This window comes from Balaenoptera physalus (genome assembly GCF_965194825.1).
Source record: "Balaenoptera physalus genome assembly, chromosome: 8".
Taxonomy (NCBI): domain Eukaryota; kingdom Metazoa; phylum Chordata; class Mammalia; order Artiodactyla; family Balaenopteridae; genus Balaenoptera; species Balaenoptera physalus.
In genome coordinates this window covers 20,576,985-20,597,515 of record NC_138887.1, presented here as the reverse complement: position 1 = coordinate 20,597,515, position 20,531 = coordinate 20,576,985, and the positions used below count along the sequence as shown (strand labels likewise).

The 20,531-nt window shown below is 41.1% G+C and overlaps 2 protein-coding genes across 8 annotated transcripts in view; one reads left to right on the top strand and one right to left on the bottom strand.

Moving 5' to 3' along the window:
• The window catches only part of PTPN12 (protein tyrosine phosphatase non-receptor type 12), a 90,057-nt gene extending 76,424 nt beyond the window's left edge, over positions 1-13,633 (bottom strand). For 2 of the 5 annotated variants that reach the window (XM_082473504.1, XM_082473507.1), the window contains exon 1: positions 13,196-13,632. In XM_082473504.1, coding sequence (XP_082329630.1) covers positions 13,196-13,294 — 99 coding nt within the window. In that variant the 5' untranslated portion in view covers positions 13,295-13,632. Of the gene's footprint in view, positions 1-12,866; positions 13,001-13,195 lie in introns of those variants that run through there. The other 3 variants (XM_082473506.1, XM_082473505.1, XM_082473508.1) reach the window with 3 other exon arrangements.
• A 256-nt stretch (positions 13,634-13,889) lies between these two features.
• GSAP (gamma-secretase activating protein) overlaps positions 13,890-20,531 on the top strand; it is a 191,581-nt gene continuing 184,939 nt past the window's right edge. For 2 of the 3 annotated variants that reach the window (XM_082473471.1, XM_082473470.1), the window contains exons 1-2: positions 13,890-14,193; positions 14,903-14,958. The gene's annotated coding sequence lies outside the window, so the exon portion shown is untranslated. The other variant, XM_082473469.1, reaches the window with a different exon arrangement.

The window sequence follows — 20,531 nt, the reverse complement described above, 5'->3', positions numbered from 1 at the left end:
CAAGGACTCTTTATGCTTCTTTTTCCCTTCTCTGAAAGAAGGTGGGTGTGGTTTATTTGGGGCTGAAACCTTAAAATAGTTAAAATATTTTTGTTGTTTTCCTTCAAAACAAATACACTTTGGGCTACCTGCCTAGTTAGGGAACTATCCCTTTTCTCTTTAAGAAAAGTACCTACCAATCACATCTGAACAAGTTCTCCACCTTGGTCAACTCCACACATTTATACTACACAATACCCATTTCACCGGTGGCAAGTGGATTGATGTGATGTGAATTTCAGGAATGTGAAAGTGAGATAGAGCAATTCTAGTCATAATGAGTTCTTCCCCTAAACTGAGATAAAGTGAATGAGATAGGTTAGATCACTGTAAGGGATGCCCTTATTCAATAGCAGGTGCAGCCCCAAACAGTGAAAGTCAAATGCAGACAGCTAAGAGTAAAGCAGGTGCACAGAGAAGCAAAGACAAGTATCCAAGCAGCCCTAGATAGACACAGAAACTGATAAATATGGAGAACCACAGAAAGACAGAGGGGCTGAAATGAAGAGTCACCCAGGTTACGGATGGCTCTCCATTTCTTGGTTCCCGTCCTTAAAGCAGCTCAAGGGCAGTATTCTACTGCAATATTTTTTTTTCCACTTAAGCTGGTTTGCAAATAGGCTACAACCAAAAATCTATACCAACAAAGAAGTTTTCTATAATTTTCAGGATATTTATGCCCCCCCTTTTTTTCCTTTATTGACTTTTTCCCTAAAGAATAAGAATGCAACTCTTGGTCTAAGCAACATCATGTCATAGAAAAAGCATCTTACTATTATACATCTTACTTATTTGGGACAAACTCAGCTCTGCCAACTTCTAACCGTAAAACCTGTAACAAGCTCCTTAAACAGCTTTCATGTTTCCTTTAACATCAAAGGGTCTATGACCTATGAGTAAATCCAGTGTACACAGTGAGGGGAGAAGGTATCCAGAAAAGCCATTCTCCACATTTTCATAGCACAGGAGCTAGAACTCCTTTCCTTTCTCACTTTGGTTCTGGCCCCAAATGTGTAGTCTCAAAATCTCTCAGAGTCATCTCCTAGAAAACTCAAATATGCTGAGGAATCCAAACTAAACAGAGGCTTACCATTATAAATAACTTGCTGAGGTTCTAAAGACTCTTTTTAATGTAATTTTTTTACAGGGCACTTTTAACAGAAGCCAATGAAAAACACTGATCTGGCCACTTAAGAACTATATAAACAGAGGGTGTATACTTTATATATCTGGGATAAGGTAAAATTACCAGATTTAAGAACACGAGGCCTCTGGAACTCCATTTTTAAAAGATCCTTCAGGGACTTCCCTGGTGGAGCAGTGGTTAAGAATCTGCCTGCCAATGCAGGGACACGGCTTCGAGCCCTGGTCCAGGAAGATCCCACATGCTGCGGAGCAACTAAGCCCGTGCTCCACAACTACTGAGCCTGTGCTCTAGAGCCCGCGAGCCACAACTACTGAGCCCATGCGCCTAAGCCCGTGCTCCGCAACAAGAGAAGCCACCGCAATGAGAAGCCCGCGCACCATAACAAAGAATAGCCCCTGGAAGGGTAGCCCCTGCTCGCTGCAACTAGAGAAAGCCAGAAAGCCTGCATGCAGCAACGAAGACCCCACGCAGCCAAAAAAAATTTTTTAAATAAATAAAAAGATCCTTCATACCAACCAAACCATACATTATAAGAGTGAACAAAAAAAAAAAAAAAAAAAAGAGTGAACAACTATGCCACGATAATGAGACATCAAAACACTCCTCACCAAAACATTCAGGAATGCTGAGGCCAATATTATAGTCATCTCATGCTCAGCATTTAAGCTGCTCTCCCTTTGGGAATCCCCTATTTATTTGGGTATATGGGCTTTGCTTCTTTTTTACACTGCCACCCTGTTCCTCTCATCTAAAACCCACAGTTCTTGTCTCTGTGTCTTTGCAAGTGCTGTTTGCTTTCTATCTTTCAAATGCCTTTTATCCTAATCCACCTGACAAACTCTTCTTTCAAGAGTCAAGTCAAATGTGGCCTCCATGCTGAAATTGTCCATGTTCCATTCAGGCAGATTTAGGCTCTCCTGCCTCTGTGGTTTAAATCTTGAATACACTTCCCTTAGAGTAATACCAAGTCTTCAACTACTATTGACCACCTTCTATGTACTACATTAGAAGCTTTACATACATATTATCTTGGTCCTTCTAGGTAGGTATTATATCCCCAATTTCCCTAGATAACCTGCTTATAATCATGACAGGGCCAGGACAGAAATTAATTACCTGATGACGCCAAAGCTGATTATCTTTCTACTAGTCTATAGAGTTTCTAAGATTTTTGGAACCCAAGCCCCTTGAGAATCTAACAGCTATGAACCTTCTCCACCCCTCTCCCAATGAGCTTACACACAAAACACTATGTATAATTTGAAAGGGTTCGCAAACCCCCTGAAGCCCATCCACGGCCCCCAGGAAAACTTCTTGCTGCTTCTCACAAGTCTATTCACAGCCAGTAAACTTCTTAAGGGCAACAACCGTCATATTTTCAAATACCAATTCTAAACACAGTACCTAGGGCACTCAGTGAACATCTTTTGAATGGTGGATGGTAGGAACCATGGAAGGATGACAGGGCTGCCATTTTTGCATTCCTTCAGAGCCTACCAGGGTAGCTACTCTACTGTTGTTAAATAGCTTTTCAAATGCAGATTACATCTAAAAACAGTTACTATAGGAAATGTAGATATTAGCATACACCCCAAAGCCTCTGAGATTAACATGATCCACATTCCACATTCTCTAGGAAAAACTTTTGGGGAGCAACTACTTATATCTGCTATAAGCCAGTTCACAGACACTATAATATTATACAAATGGAAACAAGATATCTGTGCTATTTCAGAGGGAAGGAGATAACAGTCAAGGTTTGAATGCATGAATCTAAAAAATTTAAATACTACAGGAAATATGAAATGCTGGGAGAGGGGTTCAATTCCTGTTTGGAAGAGACTAGTGGTTTAGAAGAACTGCATATCACTGGACTTGCCTTAGCAAGTCTTCAACTCAAATCTAATGAAGGCTTTTTTTCCATGGTATTAAAAATCAAATTTGCAATGGAGAACAAGTGCTTTAAGATAAACTGGGCTAATATATTTATCCCAGAAAGTGAGAGTTAATAACAATTCTTACTTCTGAGTTCTGGGTGAATGTGGTAAAGTCATTCTAAATTTTTAGTGTTTTGATCTTCAAGGTATTCATCTATAAAATAGAAGGAAAGTTTTCTAAGAAAGGGGAAAAATATGATCAACAGTACAAACACAGATAAGCAAGATTTCATTCATTCAGTGGGTATGCTCAAGGATGACAAATAGCTCATTCCAGAGGAATGAAAGGACACACACTGCAGAGTACAGGAGTTTAATACTGGAAAGATATGAGAGACTATGTTAAGAAGGCTCTGGAAGGCCAGGTTAAGAAGTGTAGACTTTATCCTATTGGCCTGTGATTCTAAACCAGGGCAAAAGCTACAAAATAGGCAGCGGGGGGATAGGACAAAGGGAAATTCGTAAGACAGACAGACATATAATTATAGTTTGAAAAAAAGCAGAGCTTGGGTCTGATGCTTTGAGTTGCCTTAGGCATTTAAAATTCCAATAATCTTAATGGTCATCAAAGGGAGCCTTGAGGGTTTTTTGAACTTATATTTTTCGATGATAAAAATAAAACCATGTTTCCAATACGGTTCTACATAAATGTATTAAAGAAAACCGAACTAGGCAGCAACACGGGGACTCAAACCCACATCTTCTGATTTTATAACCCGTATGCCCTCCATTATCCCACAGATGCCAACACTTGAAAGTGATATTTTAGGAAAGTGAGCATGATATATGGAATGAATTAGATGAGGCAAGAAACCAGAGGCAAGGAGAGAACAACAGCTATTGCTGTAATCACTCCCAAAACACCCACGACTACTTACAAGATACCACTATTGTTGAAGAGATGCCAGTGACATGATATCTGGATTTTCTTAATGAAATCTAAAACCAAAAGTTAAAAGTGGACATTTTATTAAAATTAATCATGGGGTGGAGGATATACAAGTAGTTACTTTAAGTGGTTCCCTCAATCCTTATGCATATCAACCAGTGTCCAGAGAAAAATACGCACCGTACTATTTTTCACATTTATGTAGAAGATATTACAATTAATAAAACTGTATTTATTTAAAAGTTTTACTAAATTCAGTCTAATACTTTATCTTTTGTTTTCTTTTTTTCCGTGGATACTAAAAATAAAACAACATTTGTGCAAGCACACCTGTAGGTATGAGGAAGAAAAAGCAATTCTCATGCTGGTCTAAGAGACAAGCCCCTTGGACCACCTGAAGAGTCAAGCTCTGTCTTACAGCATTAAGCTCGCTACAATTTCTGCTATCGCAATGGCCATTAATGCTTATTAAATGCCAGGAACTATATTAAGCAATGCGGATACAGAGATAGTTAACTAAGTCCCAGTCTGTAGCCTTGGAGGCTTTCAGTCTGGGGAAATCAGAAATGTAAATGTTTATGAATCTAATGAACTGAGTGCTATAGAAACCCAGAAATGTTTACCATACAAACAAAAAATTTTAATCTATCTAAATGTTAATGTCTTACTGTCAGTTTCAATCTTTCAAAAATCTTTTCCAAATTAGATATCAAATATTGAAGGAAAAAAGCTAACAATATTCTAAAATTAAATACAGGAAAACATCCTTGAGAATTAACACTTGAGGTAAATTTTTATTGTGCTGTCTCAGTGAGCCATGTCTGGAAAGTTACTTAGAAGTTCACTTCCACTTTTGAAGTTAGTTAAAATATAAATATGTTTGGCTGGACACTCATCAAAGGTGAGAAAATCTTAACTAAACCAGTGGCACTGGGAAAGGACTAAGATTAGCTCAGATGCTACGACTGGAAAATATTTCCTTTCACTCTAGCTTTAAAGACATGTTAGACATACTGCACCATTCATATAAGCTTACTGAGATATTTTAAAAAACCTACAAGCCAACCACAAGATAGCACTTCACACCCTCTAAGGTGGTTATAATAAAAAAGACAAACAGTGACAAGTATTGGTGAGGATGTAAAGAAATTGGTGGGAATGGAAAATGTGCATTCTCCTGGTAGAAACGTAAAACGTGGAGCAGCTTTGTATAACACTCTGGCAGTTCCTCAAAATGTTAAACATACTTGTAGGTACATACCCAAGATAATCAAAAACATTGTGCAAAACAAAAACTTGTGTAAAAGGTTCATAGTAGCATGATTCATAAAATAATACAAAATATATTACATCTTATGTATTATTATATAGAAAATATTCCAAAATGTGGAAACAACTCAAATTGTGTATCAACAAATGAATGCATAAACAAAATATGGTATATCCATACAACAGAAAATTATTCAGTCATAAAAAGGAACTAAGTATTTCTGACCACGCAACAACACTGATGAACCTTGAAAACATTAAGTCAAAGGAGTCAGTCACAAAATACTGATGCCATTTATATGAAATGTCTAGACGAGGCAAATCTATGGAAACAGAAGGTAGATTAGTGGTTGCCAAGGTCTGCGGGGAGCAGGGAGGAAGGGAGGAATGACTGCTAATGGGTATGAGGTTTCTTTTGGGGGTGATAAAAACTGATTGTGGTGATGGTTGCACAATTTTGTGAATATACTAAAGCCTATTAAATTGCACAACTTAAATGAGTGAATTTTACACTAAGTGAATATCTCCATAAAGCTGTTATTAATTTTTAAAACACCTACAAGCCACAATATTGAACAGCTTAACAACGATGAAGTTTTTTATACTTACCTAGCCTGTGCAGCATTAAGATCTTGCCAGGCTTTCAGTCCTTCCTCCTCTCCTATTTAACAAATCAAATCCTAGCCTTAAATCAAAACTTCAGAGGTCTTATTTAACCAAAAGACAAGTTCTTGTTATCTGTCTTTTAAAATTATACTTAAACAGCAATCATTTCACAAAAAAGATATAGATAAGGAATGCATATACGAAAAATGTCCCTATCTCATCTTTTTTTAAAAAAGCAGAGGGTGGGAGGGGATCTGTGTCTTCCTCTGGCTTCTGCCATCTCCTTTCAGAATGTTAAAAGTAAATGGAAGAAATTTATACCACTTCACCTATTTCTTCTTCAACCCACTATAGTCTGGCTTTTTCCCATACCCCAACCCCAAACTGCTTTTTCTAGTCACCAAATCACTCCTACTTGGCAAACACAATGGGTGCTTTCTCAAGCTCACCTTACAGGTCCTCCCAGAATTACTGTATCAGACTTTGGTGACTACTCCTTTCCTGAAACTCTCCCAGGCTTTTCTGACACCCTCTGGGTTCCCTTCCTTCCTCTTTGACCACACCCTCCCAGGAGCAATCACTAGCACTTCCGTTCAGAAGCTGCTCTTTAAATGCTGATGCTGTTCAACCTAAAGCTGGTCACTCTACAGGCTTGTCTGAATAAGCTCGTTTCACTTTCATGCTTTCAAATACCTCTTACATGCTTTAATTCTGTCCCGTCAGCTCTCTCGACCTCTACATTTCCACAAGATGTCTCATAGGCACCTCTTTTTAACGTGTCCAAAGCTAAACTCATTCTCTTCGACTGTGAAATTTCTTCCAACCATCTTCTGCTTGGTCTCCTCTGCTTGTTTCTCCTCTCTTCCTCCTTACCCTACCAAACAGTACCTTCCAACTTGACTGACGGTATAACAAGCTAGAAACCTTGGAGTCATACTACAACATTCCTATCTCCTTCACTACTCACATCTAGTGACTCATTGAGACTTCTTCCTTTATCCTTATCAGATCCTTCGTACACTCTCTGTTCCACTGTCTTAGTTTAGCTCAGGCCCTCATATCTCACTCCCTATATTTCAACAGCTTCAAAAATGCTCTCCTTCAATCCAGTAATCCATTCTTCATACTACCATCAGAATCAACTTTCTGCAGCACAAATCTGTCAAATGACTGCTTACTTTTCTTAAAATATGCAGCGATCTGCAGAGACCTATAGTACTGATTCTCAGCATTTTACCAGAACCAACCTGAATGATATAAGTGAAGGCTCAAAGTAAAGCAGGCTGGGGTGGTGAGGGGACAACTGGAGGTGGGGAAACACTGCTGGAGTGTTCAAACAGAATGTCTATTTTCTTAACACCTGCCCACTTTCCCTGTAACTCTAAGACCTGTAGTGTGTTACTGTTCAAAATTACTATTGCTGGGCTTCCCTGGTGGCGCAGTGGTTGAGAATCTGCCTGCCAGTGCAGGGAACACGGGTTCGAGCCCTGGTCTGGGAAGATCCCACATGCCGCGGAGCAACTAAGCCCGTGAGCCACAACTACTGAGCCTGCGCGTCTGGAGCCTGTGCCCCGCAACGAGAGGCCGCGACAGTGAAAGGCCCGTGCACCGCGATGAAGAGTGGCCCCTGCTTGCCACAACTGGAGAAAGCCCTCGCACAGAAACGAAGACCCAACACAGCCAAAAATAAAAAATAAAGTAAAACAAAACAAAACAAACAAACAAACAAACAAAATTCTATTGCTGATCTATAGTATCCAGCATAGATTCAAGAACCTTCAAAACCTGATCCCTACCTAGCTTTCTCAGCATCATGTTAGCCTTTATCATGCACTATTTCACTGTTTCTCAAAATCTGGTGATGGCCCACCCCTAGACCATTTCAGAGAGTCCATGAGGTCAAAACTCTTTTCCTAACAATACTAAGTTACGCTTCCTCACCTGTAAATATGCAAATGCACAGACTTTAGAACAAGATTTTTTTTTAATCATTTTCATTCCCTTTAGGAGTGTACAGCGGAGTCTTCTAGAGGGTACATGACACGTAATACTGTGAAATGTGACAATGCAACAGTATGAATGCAACAGTTATAAGAATCCAGCTCTCTTCTATTAAGCCGGACATTAAAAAAATTTGCAAAAATATAAAAATAATGCTTCTTCCCACCAATAACTTTTTGAAAAATAATTACTGGTCATAAAATATAGTATACAGTTAATATGGAATGGTTTAATTATCATTATTTTAAAGTAAATTATTTTTTTAAATATCTTCTAATTTCTAATACAGTAAATAAACAAAAGCTCTTTGGGGTCCTCAGTAATTTTGGGGAGTGTAAAAGACTCTTAAGATCAAAAGGTGTGAGAACTGCTACATTATTTACAGCAGATTATCTACCACTCCCTAAATATGCTCAACTCTGAAACCTCCAACCTTTTGCATGGCGATGCATCCTCCGCCACCTGCCTAGTCCCAGCCAGGTCCTAAGGGACCTCAGATGCATTCTGGAGAAACGGGATAAAGAGAACAGGTTTTGAAGTCAAGCAAGATACTTAACTTCTCAGAGTGTGTTCCCTTACCTGTAAAATATAGGTTTTATCTACCTCATAAATTGCCAATATGTTAAATAAGACAGTGTAAAATATCTGGCACAGTGTTTAACATATAGTAGGGATGAAAAAATGTTAATTTCCTTTCTACTTAAAATAGTTTATAAAATCACAAACACTACTGTATTAAGATTAAAAACAATAGAACAATTATTTAATCATAACAAAGCAAGCAAACTGGTTGTTTTGAGCAGTTCCTTCAGGATTACTATTAGTAGAGCAGATGGTTTTATATAATAAATTCCCTGAAATGCATAACTACTAAGGTAGTTCTGCAATTACTTGTGATTGATAAATTCAGATTAATTTAAAATATCAGTTATTGGGACTTCCCTGGTGGTCCAGTGGTAAAGAATCCGCCTTGCAATGCAGGGGACGCGGGTTCAATCCCTGGTCAGGCAACTAAGATCCCACATGCCATGGGGCAACTAAGCCCGCGCACCACAACTACTGAGCTCGCCCACCTCAACTAGAGCCCACGTGCCGCAAACTACAGAGCCCACGTGCTCTGGAACCAGCGTGCCACAACTAGAGAGAAGCCCACGCGCCGCAATGAAGATCCCAACTAAGACCCAACGCAGCCAAAAATAAATTTAAAAAATAAATAATAAATCTTTAAAAAAAAATAAAATAAAATATCAGTTATTTTAAATAGCATTTTAACATAGGAATGCTTGCTATTATACCTCAGTTTAGCCTTAGAAAAAAATGTCCATAAATCTTCTCCTTCCAGTGTTTCACAAAAAAGTACTACAATTCACACATCCACTGCATCCTGTTTTTTAAATACTCCACTAAGTCCACTCATTAAATTTTTGTTTTCATCTTCATAAGTAGAAAGAGAACTAGTTTTTAAACTGAAACTGCCTTATTTGTAGCTTCACTGTTGTCTTTTATGATTTTTTTTATATACAAGTGTCTAGTGTATAAACTTTAGCCTAATCAGAATAAATTTACTTGTTTCAGTACTTTAATTATACATGATAAAGCTTTAAAAAGCAAAAGAAAATTACTGAAAATGGAAAGTCGAGACATCTCTTTTTCCTTCTATCTCTAGTTACACGTAACTGACTACATAAATTAGCCATTTGATAATATACAGACAGCACAATAATTTGTTAGATGAAGACCCTGAATATCAGTCTCATATTTCAGTCTTGTGAAGTAGGTATTTTTCTTCTTTTAAAGGTGAGAAAACTCAGTCAACTCACTTTCTTTCAAGTGGCCTGCCCAAGGTCAGAAAACTAGCCAATGGCAGAGATGGGAGTTAAACGTCTGTCAAACATAAATGTGCACCACCCTACCATACACATTTACTTGTCATGATCACTGTCTCCCATTTCATAAAGAAGACTAAAAATCGAGATAGTTGAGATCACGTTCTGGATCTGCCACAGATTAGCTATTTAATTAGCTATTTAATTTAGCTATTTATCAACTTGTAAAGTAATCATTTTGGTGCCGTAGTTTACACCATCTCAATACCTTAGTTTTCTCCTCTTTCACAGAATGGGGTGCACAACAGGCAAAGGCCAAGAACAGACAACTCACAGAATAGTTAACGACAAGAGGAAAAATTCCTACCCTTACTAGTATCAAGATATTCAAATTAAAACAAGATACCATTTTTCAACCATCAAATTATCAAAGATCCAAGATAATTATTATATGAACACTCATACAGTACTGACAGTTGTATAAACTGACAGAACTTCTTCAAAAAGTTATTCATAAACACATATTAAATGTTTATATCCCTTCATCTAGTACTTCCACTACTGGAAGATATCTTATGCAATAATCCAAAATAAAGAAGCTTTATGCATAAGTGTTCACTACAGAATTATGACGTATAATAGCAGAAAATAAATGGCCTAAACATTCAACCATAAGAAAATAGTTAAGCTAAAAGACAGTGGCTAGGTGAAATATTATATAGCCACCTAAAATCATTTTTACAAATGAAAAACACCTAAATATTAAGCTGGAAAAAAATTTCCAAGAATATTAAATGGTATTGATATATGTAGTACGGTCACAGAGAAGCATTAAAAACATTAATAGAGACAGCCTTTGGGAGATGGGACTATAGGAAGGCTGAACGGAATAATGGAAAGACCACAGTTTGAATGCCCATTCCACTTTCCTACAGGTAAGGCATTCTTAATTATTATTCTATAATATCCAAATTTGAAACAATGAACATTATCACTTCATATCTGAATAAGGTTATAATACAGTAGCTAGATTACCCCTAAGGCTCAGTTCTAAAACGCTAAAAATTTTTAAATGCATTTTTAATCCACATCAGAATTTAAGAACAACAGAGAAGTTAGAATGTATCAGCTGATCTCCTATTCTCTTTCCATGGCAGAGGGGACAAAGTTTCCCTCCAGCCTTCTAGTCAAGGGAAAAAGAGGCACCAACTAGCAGCCTTAATTACAGCTATTGCTTATCAAGTCATGGAATAAAAAAAGCAAGCACTACAAAAGAACAGCCCTAGTAATCAAATCTCAAGTGTAGAATCCCCTAACTATCCCTAGGTATTATGGAAGAAAAAGGAAACTCATTTAGTCCTGGAGAAATCTCCAGTAGGAATCCCTGACTCATCCCCAAAGCATGAACCCTAAGGCTACTTCCCCTGTACAGGAGTTCAGAGACTGGGCACTTGTCCTGATGGCCTGCATCACCAAACAATGCTCTTTCCTGACAGGATATGCCCATGGATAACAAGATGATTAGCATGCAAAGAATAAGTGGCCAGGGACCACACCACCTCTTCTTCCACAACCAAAATAAGACTGTGTAAGACTAGTTTTAAACATTTAAAATATTCTAAATAAGTATTTTCTTCTCTTTTGGCCGGAGAGTAGTAAAAAGGGGACTCTGTCCAATTATTGTGATACCATTCCAAAGATACCAACACATTTAAAATTCTCAATAGTAAAAAGGGAACATGTCTTCTTTTCTTTAACCTTTTCAGATCAAAAAGTAATTTTTCAAATACATAGGCTAAATATCAAGAGAAAATCTTTAAAATAAGGCATAAATTACTTAATCAACATTTTCTGCACCTTCAAAAGATACTAACAAAACCTAACTCCTAGCCTCCTCTATTATTGGTCTAGGGAGGCGGGAATCACAAAGCTCCAACAACACTGTTATAATATTGTGTGAGGTGAAGGGTTAAGAATTTTAACGCTAAAGCTTTACTAGACCGAAGTCTCTTTAAAATGTGAAAAATTATTTCAGCACTAAAAGCCATTTCACCTGCACCCTGTAAACAATTAAACTGTACTTTGAAACAAAAACTAGCCAATGTTTGCTGCTCACTCATTTTTATACACATTAACTGTGTATCCTTTGAACAATCGCGAATTTCAGAGTTAAGTGACTATTCCTGGAGGTGTATCTGGCCCGGGAGCAAAATTTTCCCTAGCCTATTTCCCATTCCCAAACCCCGCCAAGACTAAGGAGCAGCCACTTCCCAAAGTCCCACTTCCTTTTCCATTCCCCAGACCTCCAGGGTTTCCAACGCCCCAGTCTTGCGCAATATCCGTAGGAGCAGCCGCCGCAACCACCGCCTCCTAAGCCGAGAAACAACCCTAAAGGGAACATTGTCCAGCAGAAAAATACGGGGGGGGGGGGGGGCAATGGAGGAAGTCGACTTCTCGTCCCACGCCTTCGGATCTGACCCCCTCGTAGTGATGAACCAAGAGCAATTCCACGACCAGGACTTTTAACCTCCTCTCCAGCCCGCCTGTACAAGCAGAGGGCGGAAGGGGGGGGGGGGAGGGGGGTTGCCGGATGGGGGGGTTGGGGAGACTTCGAAGGTTATCTCCCACTTCAGGGCTTCGGCCCGCACGGTCGCCTCCGCCTCAACACGACTATTGTTCCCAAGTTCCCCACCCCCACCCCGGATAGGAAGTGATAGTCACATCCCCTCAGCCTTCGGCAGTGTCCCCTAGGGAGTCTGAAGTAGGCTTCCTTCAGGATAGCCACGCACCTCCACACCTCCACACGCTTACCCCCTCAACCTCAAGTCACGCTGACCCCAAAACCATCTCAAACCTTGGTCTCAAGAGACCAGAGATGGAACAGGGGTAAATGGAAATTGAGCAAACCACGAGATTGCTTAGGGACAGACCCTTTCCCATGCACCGGCGATAACTGCGAACCCAGGAACGGCAAATAGTCCTACCTTGCCCACCGCTGAGACCAGCTTGAGCAAAGGGACACCACGAGTTAATTCCCACCTTAAGAGCCCCGTTCCTCCCTCAGCCGCGACACCCTCTCCTCCCTGCCTCGACCCTCCCTGGAGGGGCAGCTGGATGGGGAGGTGAGGAGAGACGAGCCCCCCGGCCTGTACCTCATTCGCCTCCGGCTCCCGGCCCAAGAGACAATAGGTGGTCTCTGGCAGCGGTGCTGAGTGCAGGCTCCGCCGGACGGCCTCTCCCTTCGCGTCCCGGACGCCGGCGGAGGGGGCCGCGACCGCGGGAGAAAAGGCGGCCGAGGGGCGGAGGCGACCTCACCTCCCGACGGCCTCCGAGTCCACCCGGCCCTTGGAGCTGGCGCGCGCCCCCTCCGCCCCTCTCCTTACAGCCGCACACAAAGCGCTGGCGGCCCGGGCCGGCCGGGCGAGGCTGCAGTGGGCTCCGGTGCCGGCGAGAGGAGTCGACAGCGAGGGGAGGGACTCACCATGAAGTCCCGGGCGAAGTTGTCCTCCCCATTGTGGTCCGGACTCTTCATGGCCTGGACCCTCTGTATGAATTTCCTCAGGATCTCCACTTGCTCCATCCTCCCGCGTCCCCCCGGCTGCGGTCGCTGGCCCCCCCGCCGCCCTCCCGCCCGGCGCAGAGCCCGCTCAGTCTTCCCCAGCTCGCTCTCCCTACCCGACCCCTCTCTCCCGACCCCCGCCGCTCCCTGCTCCTCCCCACCGCCCAAGGCGGTGGCAGCGGCGGCACCAGCCCGGCTTCCGATCCTACAACTTCCAGGAGCAGCCGCCGCTCTCCCACAGTACGGGGCGAGCCACTGCGGCTAGCGCCAACCCCAACCCCCAGCTTGCTCCATCCTCCTTCCCCGCCCTCCTCCTGCTCTGCCGGAGACGCCGCCACCGCCTTAGGAACACGGCTCTCCGACCGCCCTGCCCCCCCCCCCAACCCCTTCCCGGTTCCTCCTTCCCTCCCTCCCTCCCGGCTAGCAGCCGCAGCCGCCTCTCCCCACGGGCGCGCCCCCGCCGCCACCCAAACGCTCGGCTCCGCGCAGCGGCTCCGTCCCGGGCGCTACGCCGCGCCGAGCCGCCCCCGCCCGCCACGCCCCCAAGCCCGCCCCGCCGGCCCTAGCCCGGCTAGGAGTGGCTGGGAGGCGCTTCGGCAGTCGGCTGGGAGACTTGACTCCACTTCCGGGGCGTGGTCCCGTCCGGGCAGCTCGTAGGTCTGAGGAGCGCTCGTAGGAGGGAATTCGACACAGCCGGGTCAACCCTACTCAATTGGAGTAGGACTTGAGTTGGAAACTGCGGTCTCACCGCCTATTAGTGGGAAAAACATATTTCTAGAGTGCTTCCGCCCGCCGCCAGCCATGGGCTGGGACTACAAGTCCAGGCCGGCCGGAGTCCAGGAGTGGGGGCGGGGGAGGGCGGCGGTGGGAAGAGAGGCATGCTGGGAACTGTAGTAGTGTCATCTCCACGTTCGCAGCAGGTATGTCTTCATCTTAATGTTGAGGGCAGTTAGACCTTGGCACTTTGGGGAATGGCTACGGCCAAGAGAAACGAAACGCTTCTTCAGTGATAGGACTTTTGCTTTTTGCACATCCGTCTAAACCCCGGCGAGTGAGCGCCTGAGATTCAGTTTGTCCTAGTATGAATTGAAAGGAATCTGTCTTCTTGCCTTTAGATTCGCAGCACCTCAGAACTGAATAATAGATTTTTCTCCGTAGAATGCATCTTTGTAAGTCTTCTAGTAATCAGAGAAATCCGTCCCAGTCTAATTCATCATTTTACAAAGAAAGTGTTTGCCCATGGTCCCCCAGCATATTCTTAGCAGAGCCCAAACTAGAGCTCAGATCCTTTTGCTTTCACTACAACACCATATTGCTTCTCACAAAGGAGCGTAAACTTGTGATAATGTGACTGAGGTGAAGGACCTGATCCATGGACTTCTTTTGGTCACTTAGACCCACACACACGTTTTTTACAGATCAGATTGGTCAGGCAATTTGGTTAAAATAGGAAATGTCAGTGGTAGGCCCCTTTTCCCAGATGAATGTTTAGAAGCACCTTGGAATTTAGTGATAAACTTGAAGAAAACAGGTATGAGTAACAAAATCCAATTTCCTATTTGTTTTAAAGAAAAATATTTCTCTTTAAAATAATACAACTGACATATACCAATCTACTCTTCTTCTCAGAAATAACCACTTCCAGATGTGCCCTTCCAAATGTCTTCCTGTGCATTTACATACAGGTATGTGCATGTAAAAAGATACAGTTTTGTCCTGTATTTTAAAAATTCACTTAGAGGAATAGTTTAATTTCTAAGGTAAGCTTTACTTAAAACAAGGGTCTGGAGTATTTTACTTTAATCAGATTACTGAGACTCAGTTTCACTGGATATGAGAAAAGATTAGGATCTGGGTTTGATCACCTACCAGTATAGAGAAATTAGACGTGGGCAGAGAAATGGGCAGATGATCGAGGAATGCTTCTACTTTTGATATGTCAAAAGAATGTGCAAATCAGATGGCGATTGATAAAGACTATATGCTGGACAAGCTGTATATCAGTTTAGTGTCTACTTGTTTGAGTTATCGAAAGTGTTAGTTGTTTCAGTTATCAAGTCCTGTTTTCACTAGTGGTTTTGCAGTCTTTTTTTTTTTTCTTTTTTTTTGTTTTAACTTTTCCTCTTATTGCAAGCACTCTCTCTTTCTTGCAACACAAGTGTCTTTTGAGTTCTCAGCATCTACCTTTGGCATCTCATGTAGGTTAGGGAAAACAAAAGTAAAGTACCTTTATGGATTTCAGATCTTTTGGAAAGACTTTCCTCTTTTTAATATATTTAAATCTTGTTTCAATCTACAGATGTTTTTTGAGCACCTCAAAATAGGAGGGGTTGTGCTGTGTGAGGGCAGGGGGAGATACAAAAATATCTCAGAGATGGCTTCTTCTAGAGCTTACAGCTGTTTCAGGAGACAGGAAAAAACACTAAAATCTTGGTTGCTGTAAGTTAATAAATGCCAAATGAGTGATACACACAATGAGTAGTTTAGCAATTCTCAGAAGAGAGAATTATGAACTGGGTTGTCAGCATGAAGTGGTCACAGAGGACCTTGAGAGATAAGTTAAATTAGGTTTGAATGGGAAGAAGAACTCACAGGGAAGAGAAGTGACGAAACAAAGAGCATGAAGATAGCAAAGCAGAAGTTTGAAGCAGAACTTCTGTATATGTGTAAAGGCACTAAAGTAGACTAGGACTGGACTCTGGCTGAGGATTTGGACCTGATACTGTTATCAGTGGGAGCCAACAAAGGTTGCTGAGTATAAAAGTGAAATTAGGAAAATATTAATCTGGCTGTGTATGGATAAGTTATGAAGTAATAAGGGAAGAGAATGGAATGAGCCCTATTGGGAGCCAAAACATGACACGACAAAAGCTGAAACTAAGGTCATAGCACTGCAATTACAAAGACAGATGGAGGTGAGAAGACTGAAAGAACTCATAGAACTCGGTGACTGACTTAGTGGACAAGAAAGAAGGTGGAATTTTAAAATGACTGAAATTAGATTGGAAGAGGTCAGAAAGTTTGACAGAAAACAGGGCTATGCATGGTATGAGCAGATGGGGACTTTTGCACAGAAGGTGAGAGAAATTGGCACATCATCTTTGGAGGCAATTTGGCCATAAATGTATCAGAGTGGAAACGTCATGCATGCTTTGACTGAAAATTTTATAGGTAATATTTATAGCTGTGTACAAACATATATGCTTATTGCAGGCTTTTTTGTAACGGGCAAGAGTGGAAACAATGTACCTGCCTATCAAAAGTTAAAAAACATAATCACATATATATAATTAAGTCCTGTGAAGCCATTAAAAAGTGAAAAAAATAATCTGTATGTGTTGATGTGGAATAGGTTTCAGGATCTGCTTATTAAATGAGAAAAGCTAAACACACATTGCGTTTATCGTACTCTTCCATTTATGTAAAATGGAATGTGGATTAAACATGGATAAAATGCTTAAACACGCGTCGGATTTTCCTGAAGGATACTTCAAAAACTGTTAACTGTGATCGCCTCTAGGAGGGCCTTGAGAATCTTTGGTGGAGAGGGTACAACTTCCAATATGCATACCCTGTCATATTCTGAGTATTTTATGATGTGTGTACATTACTTTTCCAGCAAAGTTAAATCTATTTGATTGAAAATTTTTTTAGACTTTCAATCCGAGCAATAGGAAGAATGGTGATATCTTTAACAGAAACACACAAATAAATAAAAAATGAAGCAGATCTTGTCTGGGTGATGTTTTAAAATGGCACAGCTGTTTCAGAATGTCCACCTACTTACACCACAGTTCTCAAGGAACACAACTGCCCTGCCCATTCACAGCCACAGCTGAGGGTTTGGGCACTTGACCCAAGTTAACCAACACATGTGGACTGGCCAACAGCCTATGGCCTGGTGTAGGAACATGATCTGGGAGTATCGGTCCTCACTGTGAAGAATCGGAACTTAGAAACCTGGAGGGAGTAAGTCATTAAGCCTCAAGGGCAGAAGCTGAATGCCATGGGGTAGAATTAGGGATCTGACAAGCCAAAGCCTTGTGAGAAGAGTAGAAAGTATGGAGAATCTAGTTGGTCAAGAAAGGAGCATGAAGCATGCATGCAGAGATAAGTAGATATGTCACCTTATACCCATGTGGCCATGGGAGAGATGGGGAGAATCTCTGGAGCAACTTAACTTCTTCCTAACTGTTTAGGACAAGTTCCACTGACATTTATTCCAGAAGTCAATTCTGCTTTTCCTGAAACAGAATAGGGCAGTAATAAAGAGCGTGGGCTCTGAAATGAGAGAGATGAAGATTCAAAAACCCACTCCATTTCTTACTCAGGGCAAATCACTTAACCTCTCTAATCCTCAGTTTCATCTTCTAGGAAAGCTGCCTGGTGCTGTCTTAAAGAAGTGTGTTTCAGAATTAGTGTACTACACCTTACACTTGCTTATAGAAAACACAAGAACTGGTTAAACAAAGAATTAATGATTTCCAGACCTTTTACCTTTTTACCCTACGTCTCTTCTTTTGGCTTCTTTTCTGCTCCCTGGCCACCTTTTCTCTGGGTAAATACATGAGGGATGAGAGGAAAGCCAAATACTGTTTTCAGAAATCTCCCTTCTTCTTAGTATTGCAATACTTTTGTGAAGGTTTGAGTGGGAGTTTAAAACTAATAATCCAAAAGAGGGTTCAGAATTATATACCTACTTCATATTCACAGTATCCCTTCCCCTCCCAGCTCAGGTAGAAGTAATGCTTTATATCTATATAGAAATTTTAACTTCTGGAGTATTGTTACACCTGTTCTCTCATAAAAACTACCTTTGTTATGGCTTTCATGGCATTATAGCTTTTTGTGAGCTCTGTTTTTCTTTACAACCCTGGGAAGTAATTTGGCATCATTGTCCTCATTAATAGATGAAAAACTAAATAAAACATGGGAGTGAACATGACTAGCTTATGTAAAAAACAAATGTCATGCATGGCCAGAAGCCACAGGTCCTGAGTTTCCAGCTTGTTGCATAAACCACTGAGTCACAATACTTTTATACCTGTGAGACTACAGGTGAAGAGTCAAACCATACCTAAGATTCTCCCAAAGTAGCACTTCTAATATTAACCTGTCATTTCACGCTACATTCCTCAGTCTTCTCCATACTCTCAAACTTAAGGACTCATAGCTGAGAAGTTATGGGAGCGTGGATAAGAAAGGAGGGAGGGAAATTCTTCTCTACTTCATTCCTGGTATTCTTTACTCCCTCATTCCTAGACCTAGTTACAGCAACAAAGCTGTTCACCATTTTTTTAATATGTGAGTTTATTGTTGAAATATGAAATCCATTTTATAGGGAACTGGGTGGGGGGGAAAGGAGCATATCTTTTTAGTCTAGTGTAGTATGAGAGTTTTAGAAGAAAAGCATATAAAAATGGAGAGAAATTTGGAAAAGATGAAATTTTTTAAATAATATATATTTCTAAACTTAATATGTCAGAGTTCTTTTCACACAGTACTCCCTGTTTATTCTTATAACTCTACCCTAAAGTAAGCAGGCTAGGTAGTATCATCTCCATCTTTATTTATGCATTAGAATACTAGTAGGGATAGTAATGCCTAAGCTTAGAGAAATTAAATGATTTGCCCAAGGTCATATAGATGGCAGAACTGAAACCAAAACCCAGGTGGTTCTCCACTCAGAGTGTTACACAGCAAAGGCTAAATAGTGTAATAATAAATACTAACTGCAGGAGAATGCTGTACTTCAATCCACTCTCTTCTCTAAATTTTCTGTCTCATATTTCTCATGCTGTTTCATTTAGCATTCTAAGAAAAATTAAAATTTTATAAATAACTTCAAAGTCAAGTACTACCTGAGCATCTAATTAGTGATCCTTCAACCTGATGACATTTAGTTTCTGTATTCAGGAATGGATGATTAACAAGGGCTGTGACATATGATTGCACCATATATAAAATCCATCCAGTATATTCACTGGTCTCAGGTCCAACTATCAGCAAAAAGCCACAAAACAAGCAAAAAATCCCTTTCATTCAGTGACTGCTATTATTTTAAATTAAAAATAAATTGTGGGGGCTTCCCTGGTGGTACAGTGGTTAAGAATCCATCTGCCAATGCAGAGGACACAGGTTCGAGCCCCGGTCCGGGAAGATCCCTCATGCCGCGGAGTAACTAAGCCTGTGCGCCACAACTACTGAGCCTGCACGCCACAACTACTGAGCCCGTGTGCCACAACTACTGAAGCCCGCGTGCCTAGAGCCCTGCTCCGCAACAAGAGAAGCCACTGCAATGAGAAGCCCATGCACCGCAACTAGAGAATGCCCACGCACGGCAACGAAGACCCAACGCAGCCAAAAATTAAATAAATAAATAAATAAAATTGTGGACAGAGGAAGAGAGATACTGTATGATCTCAATTATATGTGGACTCTAAAACAAACTCATAGAAAAAAGAGATCAGACTTGTGGTTACCAGAGTCAGAGGGTGTGGGGAGGGGGAATCAGAGGAAGGTGGTCAAAAGGTACAAACTTCCAGTTATAACGTAAATAAGTACTAGGGATATGATGTACAATATGATGACTATAGTTAACACTTATATGATATATAGGAAAATTGTAGAAAGAGAGTAAATCCTAAGAGTTCTCATCACAAGGAGAAAAGTTATTTTCTTTTTTCTTCTTTCTTTTTATTGTATTTATATGAGATGATGGTTGTTAGCTAAACCTATTGTGGTAATCATTTCACAATATATGTGAATCAAACCATCATGCTGTACACTTTAAACTTACACAGTGATTCATGTCAATTATTTCTCAATAAAACTAGAAAACATAAATTGTGATTCCACTTATATGAGGTATCTAAAGTTGTCAAATTCATAGAAACATAAAGTAGAATGGTGGTTACCAGGGTCTGGGGGTGAGGGGAAAGGGCAGCTGTTTAATGGGTATAGAGTTTTGATTTGCAAGATGGAAAAGTTCTGGAGATCTGCTTCACAACAATGTGAATATACCCAACACCACTGAACTGTACACTTAAAAGTGTTTAAGTGTTGCCTGGAGGGAAGCTTTATATATGGTTGGTACCCTGGTTTTTATGTCTGTTGCCCCAGTTTGGGGGGCTGCTGCCTGGCGAATGCCTCTTGATTCGCCTGGCTCTGGTAGCCATGAGGCTTGCATTTCTGGGTCCCATGGCGCTGTGGCAATTGGAGAAATGGGCTTTGGCAAGTTACATCCCCAAGGCACTGT